Source organism: Oryctolagus cuniculus, chromosome 8, assembly GCF_964237555.1.
Source record: "Oryctolagus cuniculus chromosome 8, mOryCun1.1, whole genome shotgun sequence".
Classification (NCBI taxonomy): domain Eukaryota; kingdom Metazoa; phylum Chordata; class Mammalia; order Lagomorpha; family Leporidae; genus Oryctolagus; species Oryctolagus cuniculus.
Window position 1 is genome coordinate 124337087 of NC_091439.1, and position 21238 is coordinate 124358324.

The 21238-nt window shown below is 39.4% G+C and overlaps 1 protein-coding gene across 1 annotated transcript; it reads left to right on the forward strand.

Moving 5' to 3' along the window:
* The first annotated feature begins 824 nt into the window (after nt 1–824).
* LOC100350315 (prostaglandin E synthase 3-like) lies at nt 825–2356 on the forward strand. The gene has a single exon (XM_051840397.2). It carries the CDS (start codon nt 1107–1109, stop codon nt 1587–1589), a length of 483 nt encoding a protein of 160 aa, XP_051696357.1. The 5' UTR covers nt 825–1106; the 3' UTR covers nt 1590–2356.
* Nucleotides 2357–21238: the final 18882 nt, after the last annotated feature.

A 21238-nucleotide genomic window follows, 5' to 3' on the forward strand; every position in this document is an offset into this window, starting at 1 on the left:
GTTAGGATGACTGGTATTTTAAAAAAGAGCGAGGAAGTAAGACATTCTGGAAGGATGTGGAGAGATGGGAACAGATATGCACTGTTGGTGGAAATGTAAGTTAGTAAAGCCACTATGAAAAACACCATGGAGATTTCTTAAAAACTAGAAATGGAATTTCCATAGGATCCAGCAATCCCACTACTGATATTTATCCAAAAATATGAAATCATTGTATCAAAGAAATATCTACCCTATCACATTTATTGCAGCACTATTCACAATAACCAGAAAAACCATAATCACATGAATGGGTAAAGAAGCTGTGGCATATATACACAATAGAATACTATCCAGCTATAGAAAAAAATGAAATCCTATCATCTGCAGCAAAATGGTTGGAACTCGTAGACGTTATGTTAAGTGAAATAAGCCAGACACAGAGGGACAAATACTGCAAATTCTCCCTCTTATTTGGAAACTTTAAAAAAAAACCTCAATCTGAACATGGAATAGTCATTTCTAGGAGTTGCGAGGGGTGGTGGGAATAAAGGGAGCTTGGATTTAAAAATAGGGAAAGATGGGAGTGGTTTATTTATTGTGACAAATATGTCATAGTAATATGAGATGTTAATGGGAAAGTTGGATGGGGGTAAATGAGAATTCTTTGTACTACCTCACAATTTTTGTTTTCTAAACTTAAACTACTCAGAAACAAAAAGTTATTAAAAAAAAAAATATTTGAACAAATAAACTCTTTAAAACATAGGAATGGTTTCTCTTCTTTCTTAAATAAAGACCACAATCTTTAATATATCTAATAGGGCCCGGCCTCACCACCCCTCGCTCGCACGCACGCACGTTCCTCCTCCGTCCTCACGCCCCTTTTCCTACACTTTCCTCTTCTCCCCGACTGGAGGAGCTGCTCGCGCCGCGCGGTGCATTCTGGGGACCCAGGTCGAGCCCGTCGCCGCCTTCGCCGCCGCCGCCTGAGGGGAGAGAGGAGAGGCCGCAACCGGGAAGAAAACGCCAGAGTCGCCGCTGGAGGAAAGTCCACTCCCCTGCCGCTGCCGCCGCCGCCAGCGAGGCACGCCCACCCGCTCGCCCGTCCCCCTGCCCCGTTCACAATGCAGCCTGCTTCTGCAAAGTGGTATGATCGAAGGGATTATGTCTTCATTGAATTCTGTGTTGAAGACAGTAAAGATGTTAATGTAAATTTTGAAAAATCCAAACTTACATTCAGTTGTCTTGGAGGAAGTGATAATTTTAAGCATTTAAATGAAATTGACCTTTTTCATTGCATTGATCCAAATGATTCCAAGCACAAAAGAACGGACAGATCAATTTTATGTTGTTTACGAAAAGGAGAATCTGGCCAGTCATGGCCAAGGTTAACAAAAGAAAGCGCAAAGCTCAATTGGCTTAGTGTGGACTTCAATAATTGGAAAGACTGGGAAGATGATTCAGATGAAGACATGTCTAATTTTGATCGTTTCTCTGAGATGATGAACAACATGGGTGGTGATGAGGATGTAGATTTGCCAGAAGTAGATGGAGCAGATGATGATTCACAAGACAGCGATGATGAAAAAATGCCAGATCTGGAATAAGGAGTATTGTCATCACCTGGATTTTGAGAAAGTGATTTCTCTGCAAAATTTCATAATTGAGAGAATTCCTGAGTTGATAGCTCTAAAGGTGGATGCTGTATTTGCCTCCTTTAACCCATTTTTCAACCTATTTGTTTTTTTAAAAGGCTTCACTAAGGGTTGATATGTACCATTGTAAGGGGCAGTTTTAAGTCAGCTAAGGCAATAACCTTATGCATGAACATTTCCCAGACTTCGTGAAGCTGTTGAGGTCCTAGATAATTGATACAGCAGTTGTGATAAATAAAAACATTTCACTTAAGTCTCCTTTACTTCTTCATAACATAGATACTGACATGATAGGAAGTGCTCAGCTTAGGGAAAGATAAGTAAATTTTAGGGTTTAGAACATGGACTCAAACGTGGCTGAAACAAATTGGCTGACACCTTAAACTGATAACCGGCTATTCCTCTGGTGTATCCTTCAGGAGTGTTCCACTAAAGTTTATTTTTCAAAAAATTCACTTCACATTATTCTATGTAAGTGATCACTTGTCAGTATTCCAGATGTATCTTAGCTAAAACTAGTGAATGCCCTAACTTAGATGGTTTTTGAAGCCTATACATTTGGTATTGTTTGGCCCTTAAGCTTTTACATCTCTTAGCATGGAGGATGAAGAAAGCTGTACATTGTTGCTTGAGAGTCTGTACATTTAGACCAGATTTGTATTTGCACTGTCAGTATGGCAAATGAGTGAAGAAAATGTTAATACACTATTGGAAATTTTTTTTATTTCTTTTTTTTTCTGGTTCAGCTTATACCAGGGCTGAAAACCTCAATTTATGTTCATGACAGTGGGGATTTTTTTAAATGTCTACATTCTTTCTAATAAACTGTTGGAAGACTTAAAAAAAATATCTAATAGATCCAATGTAATCTCAGCCTACTTCTGTGGCTCTTCCTGTACATATTTCCACTAGTTCCATGATTTCTGACATTCAGGACATTATTTCACAAAATCTCTAATGTGTTTTCCTGCTCCAGAGTACTGGGGGTTTTATTCTCTGTAAACTGAAACACTTTGGCTTCTAAACCCTTCACCTAGTTAGAACTTCAGATGTCAACTCAAATTATTATTGTTCTACAGGAAAACTTCCTAATACCCAAGATAGAGCCAGTGTCCTGATATACATGTCCTATACATTTTTATTTCATTTTTGAACTACTAAATGATTCTCTTACAATTCTGTAATTAATGTCTACTATCACTGCAATGCTAGAACCCACTCAACAAAGCTTCCTATAGTCTTCTACAGAGTACTGATTTATTTACACTATAGTACGCCTGACTCCTAATAAGTTTTCAACAATAATTTGTTGAATTCATTAATAAAAGTCTGTATTTTAAATTCAGTATCTCTATGTGTTCAGATCACATGAGCTTGAGAAAGAAGGTTGATTCTGTGGGAACCCTACACAGTACAGTCAAAAGAATGAAAGCAGCAAGTAACTACCCATTTTAAAAAGCTCCAAAGAGCAGAGCAAGAAGGCAAGACTTGGTTAGAAACCAATTATGAAAATTACAGGTCCTTAGGAACTATAAAGCAAAAATAGACTTTCCTCTTTCTTCACATGTCTTTCTGAAGCATAGTTGCTGATATGCACTGAGGACTGCAGTATCAACACAGGGGTGGAAACAGCACATAAGGCTGTTACAAAGATTAAATCAGTAACATTTCAGAATTCCTGGCAGTCAGTGCACAGTAAGTATTAGCCACTTCACAAGAGGTGGTCTCACTAACCTCTCCATCAGCATTGCCCAGGTTTCAGGAGCACTGCTTTCTATGGCCCTCTGTTTGGCTGTATGTAAAGTAATCATTATTCAGCTAACTTGCAGATTTGAAAATTGTTTCCTGACTGTGTGATTTGTCCCCTCATTTAGGAATCTAGAAGTTGTGTTACTGATGCTGAACCCAAGACGGAGCCATCAGCATCAGTAATCAGTTTAAGTATCCTTGGAGAAATAACCGTGAGGATTGCCATGTCTGTTGTCATTTAAGATATTGTCATATTTATTCTGAAATTAAAAACAGAAGCCTTGGTTTCACATCCCAGACCCATCTCTGTGTGTGTGACCCTGGGCATTTAGTTAGTCCTTGGCACGCAGTAAGCTCTCAGTAACATGATCTTTACTTTTCTTACACTTCAATGTTCTGACATTGTGGCCTCTTAAAAAGGAGTAGAATCTGATGTTGACATAAAGCTACAAGGACCACACAGACTGCCCCCGAAATGTAAAAACAACTGCAGAATTGTAACTTACTTTGCTACAAGTGGCCTCCTTATTTTCCTGTCCTTTATGTGTATCCTTCAATCAAAACAACTTCACTGTTCAGTGTGCACGTGTTGATATGCTTCTTAATTGCTGTGGGTGAGAGCCATTATCCTAAGATATAACCTAATTCAGATTTATGAAAAAAATAGAAATATTGGGTTGATGTCTAAAAATGATGTTTATCTTTTAGATGATTATCTCCCATTATGAGTTAACTAAGCTGGATAAATTAATTTTTCACTGAGACTACAAAATTCTTCCCTGGAAACCTGAACATAGCATAAAAATTAAATCTATAATAATAAAAAGTTTAAAATGTTTTAAAAACTCATTATTAATTATTAATCATCTGCCTTACCTGGCTAGGGCTGATCTTAATGAAATAAATTGGCACAAGATCGAGTCATATGTTCTTCAATAATTTTTTGTAATTACTTAACTAATTACTTAATTAATTAACTAATGCATTAATTAAAATGCAGCTTATATCAATTTAAGATAAATTGACAGATAATGTTAATTAATGGATTACTCATTATGTTTTCATGAGTCATGTTAGTATGGGTGTACAATATTCTTTAGAGACTGACTTTTGTAAATCTGAATTAATTACCACACTTTCATATCTCCATTCTATGAAAGTACAGAATTAGCATTTTTCTTCTCCTGCAATATAGGTGCACATAAATGCATGATTATAAATTTTTATTACATTTGTGTCTTTTTAGATAATCTTTCAGGAGGGCCAATGTCATTCACATTCAGTAACTTGCCGTTGGTTTTTTCTTACAAGGCCACTTAGAATGAACTTCACATCCCACATTTTGTTCATTGGAAGGTTATGACTGCTTTTTAAATTTGCTGTTCCTAAGTCATTTTATTATGATTGCAAATAATCTAGAACTCTTCCTGCAATTGTGTTACCTGTCCAGGAATTAAAAGTTTTTCTATATATGTATTTTATTATTCATTAATTTCTTGATAATATTAGTTGAAAATGACTTTTTGGAAGGTACGTTTTGTGGCACAACATGTTAGTCAGCCCTTGGTTCACTTACATCCTCTATCAGAGTACTAATTCAACTTCTAGCTGCTCTGTTTCTGATCCAACTTCTTGCTAATGCCTCCTGAGATGCAGCAGATGACAGCTCAAGTACTTAGACTCCTGGCACCACGTGGGATACCTAGATGGAGTTCTATGCTCCTGGCTTCAGCTTGGCCCAGCCTTGGCCATTGCAGGCATTTGGGAAGTGAACCAGTTGATAACCTACCTCTCTCTCTCTCTCTCTCTCTCTCTCTCTCTCTCTCCCCCCCACACACACACAGCTCCCCCTTCTCTATCTCCCTCTCCCTCTCCCTGTTTATGTGTGTTTGTGTGTCTGCCTTTCAAGCAAGGTAAACAAATTAAAAAATTATTTTCATTCTTTATGTAAGGCAGAGTGACAACAAGGAAGGAATAGACAGATCATTCATCTTCTTTTTCACTCCCATAATGCCTACAATGGTCAGAGCTACACTGAACTCTACATAATCTCAACTTGATACATGAACTTTTATACCAAGTAGCTTTACATCAAACTTCCTGCAAAAGAAATTGTCAGGAAAGTGAAGAGGCAACCAACAGAATAGGAAAAAAATATTTGCAAACTATGCAACAGATAAAGAATTAATCTACAAAGAGATCAAGAAACTCCACAACAACAAAACAAACAACCCACTTAAGTGATGGGCCAAGGACCTCAATAGACATTTTTCAAAAGAGGAAGTCCAAATGGCCAACAGACACATGAAAAAATGTTCAGGGTCACTAGCAATCAGGGAAATGCAAATCAAAACCACAATGAAGTTTTACCTCACCCCAGTTAGAATGGCTCACATACAGAAATCTGTCAACAACAGATGCTGGTGAGGATGTGGGGAAAAAGGGACACTAACCCACTGTTGGTGGGAATGTAAACTGGTTAAGCCACTATAGAAGTCAGTTTGGAGATTCCTCAGAAACCTGAATATAACCCTACCATAAAACCCAGCCATCCCACTCCTTGGAATTTACCCAAAGGAAATTAAATTGGCAAATAAAAGATCTGTCTGCACATTAATGTTTATTGCAGCTCAATTCACAATAGCTAAGACCTGGAATCAACCTAAATGCCCATCAACGGTAGACTGGATAAAGAAATTATGGGATACGTACTCTATAGAATACTATACAGCAGTCAGATGGCGCCGTGGCTCACTAGGCTAATCCTCCGCCTTGTGGCGCCAGCACACCGGTTCTAGTCCCGGTCGGGGCACTGGATTCTGTCCCTGTTGCCCTTCTTCCAGGCCAGCTCTCTGCTGTGGCCAGGGAGTGCAGTGGAGGATGGCCCAAGTGCTTGGGCCCTGCACCCCATGGGAGACCAGGATAAGTACCTGGCTCCTGCCATCGGTTCAGTGCAGTGTGCCAGCCGCAGCACGCTGGCCATGGCAGCAATTGGAGGGTGAACCAACAGCAAAGGAAGACCTTTCTCTCTGTCTCTCCCTCTCACTGTCCACTCTGCCTGTCAAAATAAATAAATAAATAAATAAATAAATAAATAAAATAGAATACTATACAGCAGTAAAAAACAATGAAATCCAGTCATTTGCAACAAAATGGAGGAATATGGAAAACATCATGCTGAGTGAATTAAGCGAGTCCCAGAGGGACAAATATCGTATGTTCTCCCTGATCAGTGACAACTAACTGAGCACCAGAAAGGAAACTTGTAGAAGTGAAATGGACACTATGAGAAACAATGATGTGATCAGCCCTCGTCCTGAGTGTCAAGGAACAACTTAATACTTTAACCATTTTAGTATTTTGTTCTACTTAATACTATTGGTTGAACTCTGTAATTAACACACAGTTATTCTTAGGTGTTTAAATTTAACTGAAAAGGGATCCCTGTTAAATATAAGTGGGAATTAGAGAGGGAGGAGATGTACAATTTGGGACATGCTCAATCAGCCTTGCCCCAAACAGTAGAGTTAGAAACATGCCAGGGATTCCAATTCAATCCCATCAAGGTGGCATGTACCACTGCCATCTCACTAGTCAAACTGATCATTTTCAGTTCATAATTGATTATAATGATTGGATTAAGAGCCAAAGGGATCACATAAATAAGACTAGTGTCTGCTAATATTGATGCAATTAAAAAGAAGAGAATGTTCCAACATGGGAAGTGGGATACACAGCAGACTCATAGAATGGCAGATGTCCTAAACAGTACTCTGGCCTCAGAATCAGCCCTTAAGGCATTCAATCTGGCTAAAATGTCCATGAGAGTATTTCAGGCATGGAAAGCCAAGACACTGTGGAAAAACAAAAGACCTAAATGAAATATCTCTGTGAGTGAGATCCCAGTGGAAAGAACAGGCCATCAAAGAAGGAGGTACCTTTCTCTGAAGGGAGGAGAGAACTTCCACCTTGACTATGACCTTGTCTAAATAAGATCAGAGTTGGTGAACTCAAAAGGCTTCCAGAGCCTGGAAACTCATGACGAGAGCCTCGGCAACTTATGACAAGAGCCTCAGGTGATTACTGATGCCATAAACAAGAGTGTCAATTGTGAAATCAACAATAGGAGTCACTGTGCACTTACTCCCCATGTAGGATCTCTGTCCTTAATGAGTTGTACTATGTGAATTAACAGTATAACTAGTACTCAAACAGTACTTCATACTTTGTGTTTCTGTGTGGATGCAAACTGTTGAAATCTTTACTTAATATATACTAAATTGATCTTCTGTATATAAAGATAATTGAAAATGAATCTTGATGTGAATGGGATGGGAGAGGGAGTGGGTGATGCGAGGGTTGTGGGTGGGAAGGAGGTTATGGGGGGAAAATCCACTGTAATCCAAAAGCTGTACTTTGGAAATTTATATTTATTAAATAAAAGTTAAAAAAAACTTAGCATCAGCTTACGTTACATTCTTAAATAATATTAAACTAGACTATATGCACAGAACTTTTAAATTTAATATATACTTTTATGGTATGTTACTTCCCTAGGATTCCTAACAGAAAGTTACAATCTTGGCAGGAAGCTAGAAAACCTTTTTTGAAAGACACAGCATATTTGTGCATATTTATGAGGTCCAATGTGATATTCTAATCCATGTTCACATTGGCAAAAAAATTTTTGGAGGGATCAGTAAATTCGTTCCTTTAAATTTGGTCATTTCTTGATGGCAGTTACATTCAAAATCCTCTCTTCTAGCTACTTTGAGACACACAGAGCAGTGCTATTATATTCTCACCCTAGGGTGCCAAAGAACATCAGAGCTTATTTCTCCTATCTGACATTGTGCCCACTGACCAGCGCTTCCATTGCCCTTTCAAGCTACTCTCCCATTCTCTGCTAATCACTTTTCTGCTCTCAGCTTCAATGAGATAAGCTTCTTTAGATTCCACACATGAGGCTGATCATGCTACATTTGCCTTTCTGTGCCTAACTTAGCACACACTGAGGCCACTTGCTAACAACAGAACATTTCTGTGTTCATCTCTTATAGGAAAGGATGCCTTTTCCTCCAAGTCCAGTGAGTTCTGATGTGATGTAACTAAATAATACAAATATCATGCCTCTGGAAGTTACATTGTTTGAAAATATTATGTTACTTCTTTAGAAGGATGTCAAAATATTAAAACTAATAAGAGGTGTTCCAATGTGTTTAAAGTATGATTATGAATGTTTGATGCTCCAGCAACTAAAACATTCTTATATCAATAAAAAGACATTGGGAACATAAATTTACATCTCTATATTTATTATGTATATATAAGATAGCTATTTATAATATAAATTTATGTCTACAGATATCAGATATATATAGATAACTGGATACATAGATTAATCTATATCTATATATATCTATCTACATAGATACATCTTTCTGTGCCTGTATCTACACATTTGTATCTAAGTATAGATACAGATATTGAAAGATATCTATTTCTGGGGCTTGCGTTGTGGCATAGCAGGTGGGGCCACTGCCTGCAATGCTGGCATCCCATATGGGTGCCAGTTCGATTACTGGCTGCTCCATTTCCAACCCAGCTCTCTGTTATGGCCTGGGAAAGCAGTAGAAGATGGCCCAAGTCCTTGGGCCCCTGCACCCATGTGCAAGACCCAGAGGAGGCTCCTGGCTCCTGGTTTTGGATTGGCACAGCTCTGGCCATTGCAGCCAATTGGGGAGTGAACCAGCAGATGGAGGACCTCTCTCTCTCTCTCTGCCTCTCCCTCTCTCTCTATGTAACTCTGACTTTTGAATAAATAAATAAATCTTTTTTAAAAAAAACAAAAATACCTATTTCTAACATCTATAGGCATAAATTTATATTCCCCTTATCTTATATTTTTCATATAAAGACTATCCCTGACTTATTTTTCTTTATGATGATGTGAAAGTGTACCCAAATAATCATATTAATTTTTATTTCAGTACTGAATTCAATAAATGAAATGATATATTCAGCACTTTACTATAAAATAATCTTTGTGTTAAGTGATTCAATGCAAGTGTTCTAAAAATATTTAAAGTAGACTAGACCAAATTATGATGTTTGGTAGGTTAAGTATATAAGGTGCATTTAGACTTAGAATATTTTCAGTCTATGATGGGTTTATGATATAACCCATTATAAATTGAGGAGCATCTGTATATAAAAACAAAATAAATATTTAGTGTATCTGTATATAAAAACAAAATAAATACATTAATAATGAATTTCTGGGACACAATGATGTACACAAGTAAAAAAAAAACAGTCTTCACAGGCTTATCAACATGTACACGCCAAGCAGAAATACAATATCAATAGGATGGTCTTCCTCAAGAAAAGAGTATGTTCACAATGTGGACTAACAGTTGGATTTGAAGTGTTATTTCACAGCAATTAAGTGAGTTGATTTCAGCTATATTAAAGAACTAAAATTTTTTAAAAGAACCAAAGATAAAGATGGTCTTATATATTCCTACATATATACACACATATAGATGCATGTATATATAGATATATGTATATATAGATATATATGGGTATATATAGATATATATGCATTATTAAGATTAGTAACAGTTCTTAATAAAAGCTATTAAATAGCATTGGTTTAGTAAAGTTTTAAGATCAGGGAGAGAAAAAAATGGGGTTAGTTTGTTCACTAATATATTGCTGTCACAGCAGGAACCCCTTACTGTGGTTTTATGGTCATTCCAACCCACTATACTAATATAAAGAAGAAACCAAATCGGAAGAAATTGAAAGGCTTTCCAATAATATTGGAGGCAAACTCAGAATTGTATTTCTCAGTCTTTTGAATCTTAGTATTTCTATATGTAATATTTATAATGTTCTTTATCTTTTGGGTGCACCTCATATAATACTCCATATTTACCTGAGTAACCTGTTTTCATTCTCTTATAACACTCTATAAGCTGCATTCATCTGAATTCTGATAAAAGCACAAAAATAGGGGCCAGCACTGTGGTACAGTGTGTTAAAGCCACGGCCTGCAACACTGGCATCCCATAGGGGTACCAGTTAGAGACCCAGCTTCTCCACTTCTGAGCCAGCTCCCTGCCAATGTGCCTGGGAAATCAGTGGAGGATGGCCCAAGTGCTTGGCTTCCTACACCCATATGGGAGACTTGGAAGAAGCTCCTGGTTCCTGGCTTAGGCTTGGCCCAGCTCTGGTCATTGCAGCCATTTCGGGAGTGAACCAGTGGATGGAAGATCTCTCACTCTGTTTCTCCCTCTCCCTCTCCCTCTCTCTGTAATTTTGCTTTTCAAATAAGTAAATAGACTTTTTTAAAAAAATCACCCAAATCATTCCAACATTAATAGGATATTTAAATAGAAATAATAAAAGAATGTTTCACAAAGACTATGTTAACAAAGGAAGACTTTAAAAAACATGGATTGCCAATAATGGGTTGGACTTACTTGTGTACAAACTTCCTTTTGTTTCTAAAGTAGACATAAATACATTTTGCCATGTGTCTTATAAACACATTGTTCCAATAGTTCCTAATATGATGGTAAACAGTACATAGCAGGTGAAAAATAATTACCGAATACGATTGTAATAGGAGAAAGTCAACCAAGCATATATGTAAAAATTCCCCAAAATGTTCTTAATATGAAACTTAAATACTTTATAATATCAGAAACAAAGATAACCACAATTATTGTTTCAACTTGCAAAATATATATACTTGAAAGAAAAATGGCAATGACACAGGCCAGCAAAATGGATAATAAGCATATACAGATGTACAAAATCATTTTCAATGACACACAAACAAATTAAGTCAACAATGGAAGATCATTAGGCTGGCTGGCCAAATTTAGAAAGTCACATATTGGGGAAAAAATAAGGAAATCAATTAAACTTGTGCACAGCTGATAGAGATGTAATGTGAAATTGGTCTGCAGAAAATACAGTAGCAACTTTAATTAAGTCATTGTCTAGCCAATGACACAAGTGCATCAGAATATGTAGGCAAGGATCAGTGAAGAAACAAGAATGAGAGTGTTTACTGCATGATTTGAATTTGAAATCAGAGAAGACCGAGGCTCTCTGAACCTGCTAACCACAAAGGCATGAGCTGTGATGCCCTGGTGAACAACACCAGAATTCCATGTTTATGTCATCTCCATCAACCCATTCTTGCCACCCAGAAGATGCCATTCAGTGTGGTAAATACTATAAGCAAAGCTTGTCCCTGCTTACTGCATTTTCATTCCTGAAATGTACATCAAGTTAGCAGAAACCACTCACCTGTCAGTATTATTCTTATTAGCCAATGTGACTGTAGCCACCATTCTATTGTAACCTCTGCTGTGTCTCTTCTTTTGTCTGTAAAAGCAAACTCCCTGCCTGCCACTTGGGAACACTTGGCTCTGAGCAAAGGCGGTGTGTTTTCCTGGGTGGCCATCCTTACCCTACCTCAGATAAATGCCTTTATTCTTACATCTGTTGTGTCTCGACTTGCATTCTAGGTGGTAATGGTATGTATTTTTGCTGAAGCAGAAAACTCTACATATCTAGGCACATGGTTAGATAATAAAAGTCATTGCTGAATGAGGAATTGATGTCGTAGTGTACCTGCTGCCCTGTGATGAAGGCATCCCATATCAGAGTGCCAGTTCAAGTCCTTGCTGCTCTGTTTCCAATCCAGCTCCCTGTTAGTGAGCCTGAGAAAGCAGCAGAAGATGGTGCCAGTGGTTGGACCTCTGCCACCCACTTGGGAGACAAAAGTATAACTCCTGAAGCTTCTAGTTTCAGCCTGGACCAGCCCCAGCAGTTGAGGCCATTTGGGAAGTGTGCCAGGGAATAGAAAATATCTGTCTGCCTGACTGTCTCTGTCTATCATTCTACTCTGCCTTTCAAATAAATAAATAAAACTTTAAAAAATAAACAAGTAAATAAAAATCATTTTGAGTGAAATAATCAGGAAGTGCTTAGCACTATATTACTGATATAAATTCATAAGGTATAAATAAAAATAAGACTATACATATTATAACAGTACACAAATGACAGTGAAGGCAAGAGTATATAGACTGAGTAACAAGGATCAAAATTCTTTTTTTTTTGTTTTCCCCCCAGAAACCTTTTATTTAAGGAATACAAACTTCATGCATTTCATAAACACAGCTTTAGAAGCCGGCGCCGTGGCTCAATAGGCTAATCCTCCACCTTGCGGCGCCGGCACACCGGGTTCTAGTCCCGGTCGGGGCACCGGATTCTGTCCCGGTTGCCCCTCTTCCAGGCCAGCTCTCTGCTATGGCCAGGGAGTGCAGTGGAGGATGGCCCAGGTGCTTGGGCCCTGCACCCCATGGGAGACCAGGAAAAGCACCTGGATCCTGGTTCCTGCCATCGATCAGCACGGTGCGCCGGCTGCAGCGGCGGCCATTGGAGGGTGAACCAACGGCAAAAGGAAGACCTTTCTCTCTCTGTCTCTCTCTCACTGTCCACTCTGCCTGTCAAAAAAAAAAAAAAAAAAAAAAAAAAAAAAAAAAAAAAAAAAAAACACAGCTTTAGGAACACAGTGATTCCTGCCACCGTCCCCATTGTCCCCCCTCACTCCCACCCCCATCCCCCTCCCTCTCCTACTCCATTCTTGTTTTTCACTAAGATCTATCTTCAGTTAACTTCATACACATACAATTAACTCTATATTAAGTGGAGTTCAACGAATTGTATGGAAAAAAAAAAAACTGCTCCCCAACAGTCAGACAAGGGCTGTTCAAAGTCATTGTATCTCGAAGTGTGAATTTCATGTCTATAGGTTACCTTTTAGGTGCCCTACTGGCTATCACAGGTCAGGGAGAACATACGGTATTTGTCCCTTTGGGACTGGCTTACCTCACTAAGTATGATTTTTCCAGTTTCATCCATTTTGTTGCAAACGACAGGATTTCATTTTTTTTAACTTTTATTTAATGAATATAAATTTCCAAAGTACGATTTATGGATTACAATGGCTTCCCCCCCATAACGTCCCTCCCACCGACTACCCTCCCCTTTCCCACTCCCTCTCCCCTTCCATTCACATCAAGATTCATTTTCGATTATCTTAATATACAGAAGATCAGCTTAGTATACATTAAGTAAGGATTTCAACAGTTTGCTCCCACACAGAAACATAAAGTGAAAAATAATAGATGATTTTTTTTAAATGATGATGAAATCAGATCAGACCTATTGTCATGTTTAATCCCAGTGAGAGTCGAGTTGGGAGTTGACAATTTCTTTTTTTTTTTTTTTTACAGAGGATCAGTTTAGTATACATTAAGTAAAGATTTCAACAGTTTGCACCCCCATAGAAACACAAAGTGAAATATATTGTTTGAGTACTCATTATAGCATTAAATCTCAATACACAGCACATTAAGGACAGAGATCCTACATGAGGAGTAAGTGCACAGTGACTCCTGTTGTTGACTTTACCAATTGACACTCCTGTCTATGGCATCAGTAGTCTCCCTATGCTCCAGTCATGAGTTTCCAAGGCTATGGAAGCCCTCTGAGTTCTCCGATTCTTATCTTGTTTAGACAAGGTCATAGTCAAAGTGGAGGTTCTCTCCTCCCTTCAGAGAAAGCTACCTCCTTCTTTGAAGACCTGTTCTCTCCACTGGGATCTCACTCGCAGAGATCTTTTGCCAGAGTGTCTTGGCTTTCCATGCCTGAAATACTCTCATGGGCTTTTCAGCCAGATCGGAATGCCTTTAGGGCTGATTCTGAGGCCAGAGTGCTATTTAGGACATCTGCCATTCTATGAGTCTGCTGAGTATCTCACTTCCCATGTTGGATCACTCTCCCCTTTATTTATTCTATCGGTTAGTGTTAGCAGGTACTAGACTTGCTTATGTGCTCCCTTTGACTCTTAGTCCTTTCATTATGATCAATTGTGAACTGAAATTGATCACTTGGACTAGTGAGATGGCATTGGTACATGCCACCTTGATGGGATTGAATTGGAATACCCTGGTATGTTTTTAACTCTACCATTTGGGGCAAGTCAGCTTGAGCATGTCCCAAATTGTACATCTCTTCCCTCTCTTATTCCCACTCTTATGTTTAACAGGGATCACATTTCAGTTAATTTTTAACATTTAAGAATAACTGTGTATTAATTACAGAACTAAACCAGTCATATTAAGTAGAACAGACAAAAAAACTACTAAGAGGGATAATGTATTAAGTTGTTCATTAACAGTCAGGGCTATGTTGATCAAGTCACCATTTCCCATAGTGTCCATTTCACTTCAGGAGGTTTCCTTTTTGGTGTTCAGTCAGTTGTCACCGATCAGGGAGAACATATGGTATTTGTCCCTTTGGGACTGGCTTATTTCACTCAGCATGATGTGTTCCAGATTCCTCCATTTTGTTGCAAATGACTGGATTTCATTGTTTCTTACTGCGGTATAGTATTCTAAAGAGTACATATCCCATAATTTCATTATCCAGTCTACCGTAGATGGGCATTTAGGTCGGTTCCAGGTCTTAGCTATTGTGAATTGAGCTGCAATAAACATTAGGATGCAGACCGCATTTTGTTTGCCAATTTAATTTCCTTTGGGTAAATTCCAAGGAGTGGGATGGCTGGGTCGAACGGTAGGGTTATCTTCAGGTTTCTGAGGAATCTCCAAACTGACTTCTATAGTGGCTTGACCAGTTTGCATTCCCACCAACAGTGGGTTAGTGTCCCTTTTTCCCCACATCCTTGCCAGCATCTGTTGTTGGTAGATTTCTGAATGTGAGCCATTCTAACCGGGGTGAGGTGAAACCTCATTGTGGTTTTGATTTGCATTTCCCTGATTGCTAATGACCTTGAACATTTTTTCATGTGCCTGTTGGCCATTTGGATTTCCTCTTTTGAAAAATGTCTATTGAGGTCCTTGGCCCATCTCTTAAGTGGGTTGTTGGTTTTGTTTTTGTGGAGTTTCTTGATCTCTTTGTAGATTCTGGTTATTAACCCTTTATCTGTTGCATAGTTTGCAAATATTTTTTCCCATTCTGTCTGTTGTCTCTTCACTCTCCTGACTGATTCTTTTGCAGTACAGAAACTTCTCAATTTGATGCAATCCCAATAGTTAATTTTGGCCTTGACTGCCTGTGCCTCCCGGGTCTTTTCCAGAAACTCTTTGCCTGTGCCAATATCTTGAAGGGTTTCTCCAATGTTCTCTAGTAACTTGATGGTGTCAGGTTGTAGATTTAGGTCTTTAATCCATGTTGAGTGGATTTTTGTGTGAGGCGTAAGGTAGGGGTCTTGCTTCATGATTCTGCACGTGGAAATCCAATTTTCCCAGCACCATTTATTGAATAGACTGTCCTTGCTCCAGGAATTAGTTTTAGATCCTTGATCAAATATAAGTTGGCTGTAGATGTTTGGGTTGATTTCTGGTGTTTCAATTCTGTTCCATTGGTCTATCCATCTGTTTCTGTACCAGTACCAAGCTGTTTTGATTACAACTGCCCTGTAGTATGTCCTGAAATCTGGTATTGTGATGCCTCCGGCTTTGTTTTTTGTTGTACAAGATTGCTTTAGCTATTTGAGGTCTCTTGTGCCTCCATATAAATTTCAGCACCAATTTTTCCAGATCTGAGAAGAAGGTCTTCAGTATCTTGATTGGTATTGAATTGAATTTATAAATTGCTTTTGGGAGAATGGACATTTTGATGATATTGATTCTTCCAATCCATGAGCATGGAAGATTTTTCCATTTCTTGGTATCCTCTTCTATTTCTTTCTTTAAGGTTTTGTAATTTTCATCGTAGAGATCTTTAACGTCCTTGGTTAAGTTTATTCCAAGGTATTTGATTGTTTTTGTAGCTATTGTGAATGGGATTGATCTTAGAAGTTCTTCCTCAGCCATGGCATTGTCTGTGTATACAAAGGCTGTTGATTTTTGTGCTTTGATTTTATACCCTGCTACTTTGCCAAACTCTTCTATGAGTTCCAAGAGTCTCTTAGTAGAGTTCTTTGGGTCCCCTAAATAAAGAATCATGTCATCTGCAAAGAGGGATAGTTTGAGTTCTTCCTTCCCAATTTGCATCCCTTTAATTTCTTTTTCTTGCCTAATAGCTCTGGCTAGAACCTCCAGAACTATATTGAATAGCAGTGGTGAGAGTGGACATCCCTGTCTGGTACCAGATCTCAGTGGAAATGCTTCCAACTTTTCCCCATTCAATAGGATGTTGGCTGTGGGTTTTTCATAGATTGCTTTGATTGTATTGAGGAATGTTCCTTCCAAACCCAGTTTGCTTAGAGTTTTCATCATGAACGGGTGTTGTATTTTATCAAATGCTTTCTCGGCATCTATTGAGATAATCATATGGTTTTTCTTCTGCAGTCTGTTAATGTGGTGTATCACATTGATTGTCTTGCACACATTAAACCATCCCTGCACACCAGGGATAAATCCCACTTGGTCTGGGTGGATGATCTTTCTAATGTGTTGTTGCATTCTATTGGCGAGAATTTTATTGAGGATTTTTGCATCTATGTTCATCAGGGATATTGGTCTGTAATTCTCTTTCAGTGCTGCATCTTTTTCCGGCTTAGGAATTAAGGTGATGCTGGCTTCATAGAAAGAATTTGGGAGGATTCCCTCTTCTTCGATTGTTCTGAACAGTTTGAGTAGAATTGGAGTTAGTTCTTCTTTAAATGTCTGGTAGAATTCAGCAGTGAATCCATCTGGTCCTGGGCTTTTCTTTGTTGGGAGGGCCTTTATTACTGTTTCAATTTCTGTCTCAGTTATGGGTCTGTTTAGGTTTTTGATGTCTTCCTGGTTCAATTTAGGTAGGTTGCATGTGTCCAGGAATCTATCCATTTCTGATAGGTTTCCCTGTTTGCTGGCATACAAGTCCTTGTAGTAATTTCTGATGATTCTTTTTATTTCTGTGGTGTCTGTTGTTATGTTTCCTTTTTCATCTCTGATTTTATTGATTTGGGTCTTTTCTCTTCTTTTTTTAGTTAGTTGGGCCAATGGGGTGTCAATTTTGTTTATTTTTTCAAAAAACCAGCTCCTCGCTTGGCTGATTTTTTGTAATGTTTTTCTTGATTCAATCCTGTTGATTTCTTCTCTGATTTTAATTATTTCTCTTCTCCTACTAGATTTGGGTCTGGTTTGCTGTAGGTTTTCTAGATCCTTGAGGTGAATTGAAAGCTCATCTATTTGGTGCCTTTCCAATTTCTTGATGTAGGCACCTATTGATATAAACTTTCCTCTTAACACTGCTTTTGCTGCGTCCCGTAAGTTTTGGTATGTTGTGCTGTTATCCTCATTTACTTCCAAAAAGTTTTTGATTTCTCTTTTGATTTCTTCTATGACCCATTGTTCATTCAGGAGCATGTTGTTCAATCTCCATGTGTTTGCGTATGCTCTAGGGATTCCTGAGTTGCTAATTTCCAACTTCATTCCTTTATGGTCCGAGAAGCTGCATGGTATGATTCTAATTCTTTTGAATTTGCTGAGACTTGCTTTATGGCCTAGTATGTGGTCAATCCTAGAGAAGGTTCCATGTACTGCTGAGAAGAATGTAAAATCTTTACCTGTAGGATTGAAAGTTCTGTATATATCTGTTAGATCCATTTGGGCTATAGTGTCGTTTAAATCTACTGTATCCTTGTTGATCTTCTGTCCTATTGATCTGTCTATTTCTGAGAGTGGAGTATTGAAGTTCCCCAGTACTATTGTATTGGGGTCTAAGTCTCCCTTTAAGTCCGTTAACAAATCTTTTAGATAAACCGGTGCCCTGTAGTTAGGTGCATATACATTGATAATTGTTATATCTTCCTGTTGAATTGATCCCTTAATCATTATGTAGTGTCCCTCTTTGTCTCTCTTAACGGTTTTTGTGGTAAAGTTTATGGTGTCTGATATTAAGATGGCTACGCCCGCTCTTTTTTCATTTCTGTTGGCATGGTATATCTTTTTCCAGCCTTTCACTTTCAGTCTGTATGGATCTTTGTTGGAAAGATGAGTTTCTTGTAAGCAGCAAATAGATGGGTTTTGTTCCTTAACCCAATCAGCCAATCGGTGTCTTTTAACTGGACAGTTCAGGCCATTCATGTTCAATGTGACTAATGATAAGTGGTAACTTTGCCCTGCCATTTGCCAAAGATAAGTTCTAATATATGCTTTGAATTCCCTGTGATCTTTTGCTGTGAGCTTTCCTTCCTTGGTTTCCTTCCTTTACCTTCTTTCATATTAATGACCGTGTTTCTTTGTTTCTGTGTGTAACACATCTTTAAGCATCTGTTGCAGGGCTGGACGAGTTGCAACAAATTCTTTCAATTTCTGTTTGCTATGAAAAGTCTTTATTTCACCTTCATTCACAAATGATAGCTTGGCAGGATATAATATTCTGGGCTGGCAGTTTTTCTCTCTTAGTACCTGGGCTATATCTCACCATTCCCTCCTAGCTTGTAGAGTTTCTGATGAGAAGTCAGCTGTGAGTCTGATTGGAGATCCTCTGAGAGTAATCTGACGTTTCTCTCTTGCACATTTTAGGATCTTTTCTTTATGTTTCACTGTGGAGAGTTTAATTACAACGTGTCGTGGTGAGGATCTCTTTTGGTCATGTTTATTAGGGGTTCTGTGAGCTTCCTGTACTAGGATTTCTCTGTCCTTCTCCAAACCTGGGAAATTTTCTGCTAATATCTCACTAAAAAGGCCTTCTAATCCTTTCTCCCTCTCCATGCCTTCAGGAACTCCTAGAACTCGAATGTTGGGTTTTTTAATAGTATCCTGAAGATTCCCGACAATATGTTTTAGATTTCTAATTTCCTCTTCTTTTCTTTGGTCTGACTGTATCATTTCCTGTTCTCTGTCTTCTAAGTCCGATATTCTCTCTTCTGCTTCACCCATTCTGTTTGTAAGGCTCTCTATTGTGTTTTTCATTTGATCTATTGAATTCTTCACTTCAGTCACTATCCCAGTTTCCTGTTGTACTAGTTTTTTTGTTTCATTTTGATTCCTCCTTAATATTTCATTTTCACGAGAGAGATTTTCTATCTTGTCCATTAAGGATTTCTGTAGTTCAAGAATTTGTTTTTGAGAACTTCTTAATGTTCTTATCAATTTTTTGAGATCTGCTTCTTGCATTTCTTCTATGTCATCATCCTCATAATCTTGAATTGGGGTGTCTTTTTCATTTGAGGGTGTCATGGTGACTTCCTTGTTTTTATTACCTCGGTTTTTGCGTTTGTTATTTGGCATATTGGAGATATTTGGTTTCTTCACTGTGGTGCTTTTTCTTGTTATACTATGACTCTAGATTAAGTGGACTATCTGTTTTTGATGGAGCCTTAGGGCTTGAGATGGGTGTGGCCTGAGAGCTCTGTTTGGTGTGCCAAAGGTGACACTCCCAGGTTAGGCATGGTAAACCTCTCTCTCTCTCTTTCATTTTTTTTGATTCAAAAGGGAAGTTATTCTGCACAGCTGAATGAAGTTGGAGGTAGTTAGCAGGCAAATGATATACCCATAGGAGCCAGAGATCAGAAGCTCTTTCCGAAGGACCACACCGGGAATCTGTTCGGCCCTCAGAGTGGGCTCAAATTCTCCTTCAGTCTCCCACTGGGTTGCCAAAGTTATGGAATTATAGCGTCTCTGGAGAGTGCTCACGTGAATTCCGTGAGTTCTCTCCCCCTCCGTCTCTTTTTTCACAGTCTCAGTTCAGTAGCACCACAAATTTACTAGGTCCTAATCTCCTGTTAATTTGCCCCGCCCAGAGTCAGGTTTTTCTGCTAGGCTCAGGGCCAGTGCAGACCTGAGGTTGCTCTGCTTATGACGTATGTCCAAGATGGCGCCTGCTCTTTGTCTTGCTCGCCCTTGAGAGGTGAGCGGAGAGAGAGAAACCCGTGTCCGTACCAGTCACCTTTTTTTTTCTTCTCTCTCTCTTCCAGTTAGCCTGGTGAAGAAGTTCCCCCCGCCCCGGGGGGTCGTTCCCTCTAGTCTCCTCTCTCCACTTGCCTGCCGGTGTCTTGGGCTATTGAGGTTCGGCTCACCTCGCGTTCCAGCGCTGGTGTGTTGAGTCTGCCGCTGGTGTCCCGAACTGTGGGCTCCCACGCTCTCCACGCAGGTCCACTCCCCTTCCAGCGCCGATGTGTGGACTCGGAGCCCTGGACGTCCCAAGTCTCCCCGCTGTTGTCTGTGTGGCACGCACTCCCCTTCGAGCACTGGCACGCAGAGCCTGCGGCTTGTGCAGCTCAGTCCCGTGGCTTGGCTTCCGCGGCTCGGTCCCGCGGCTCGGCTTCCGCGAGGTGGGCGACCTTGTCCTCCCAGTAGGTCCTCCGATTCACAGCCACTCAATCCAGAAGAGTTTCCTCTGCAATATTTTCCTGGTTCTTTTTTCTGAGGCTACCGTAACTCCCCTTTTATTAAACTAAATTTTCCCGGATTATCGGTGTGCGCCCTCACTATTCCGCCATCAGGATTTCATTTTTTTAGCCGCTATGTAGTATCCCGTGTGTCCATGTCCCACAATCGCCTTACCCCGTCTCCAGCTGACAGGCATTTGGGTTGATTCCACATCTTAGCCACGGTGAGTTGAGCTGTAATAAACATGGGGGTGCAGGTAACTCTTCCACGTGCTTTCTCGGTGCCAGGCTCTTCCCGCAGCTTTGTCACCAGTGGCTTGGGCTGCTGCCGTCTGGTCTCAGCTCGCCCCAAAGCTGGCACTGAGGCTCTCGGCCTCTGGGGTCCTGAGTTGGACGCATCCACACCCTTCACGTAGGTCCACGGTGTCCCCCTAGTTAGCGTGGAGTTCCCTCTGCAGTTCTCTCCCGAGCT

Bases quoted from the DNA above. Each gene is read 5' to 3' on its own strand.
- LOC100350315 (XM_051840397.2), top strand. From the start codon at position 1,107: ATGCAGCCTGCTTCTGCAAAGTGGTATGATCGAAGGGATTATGTCTTC.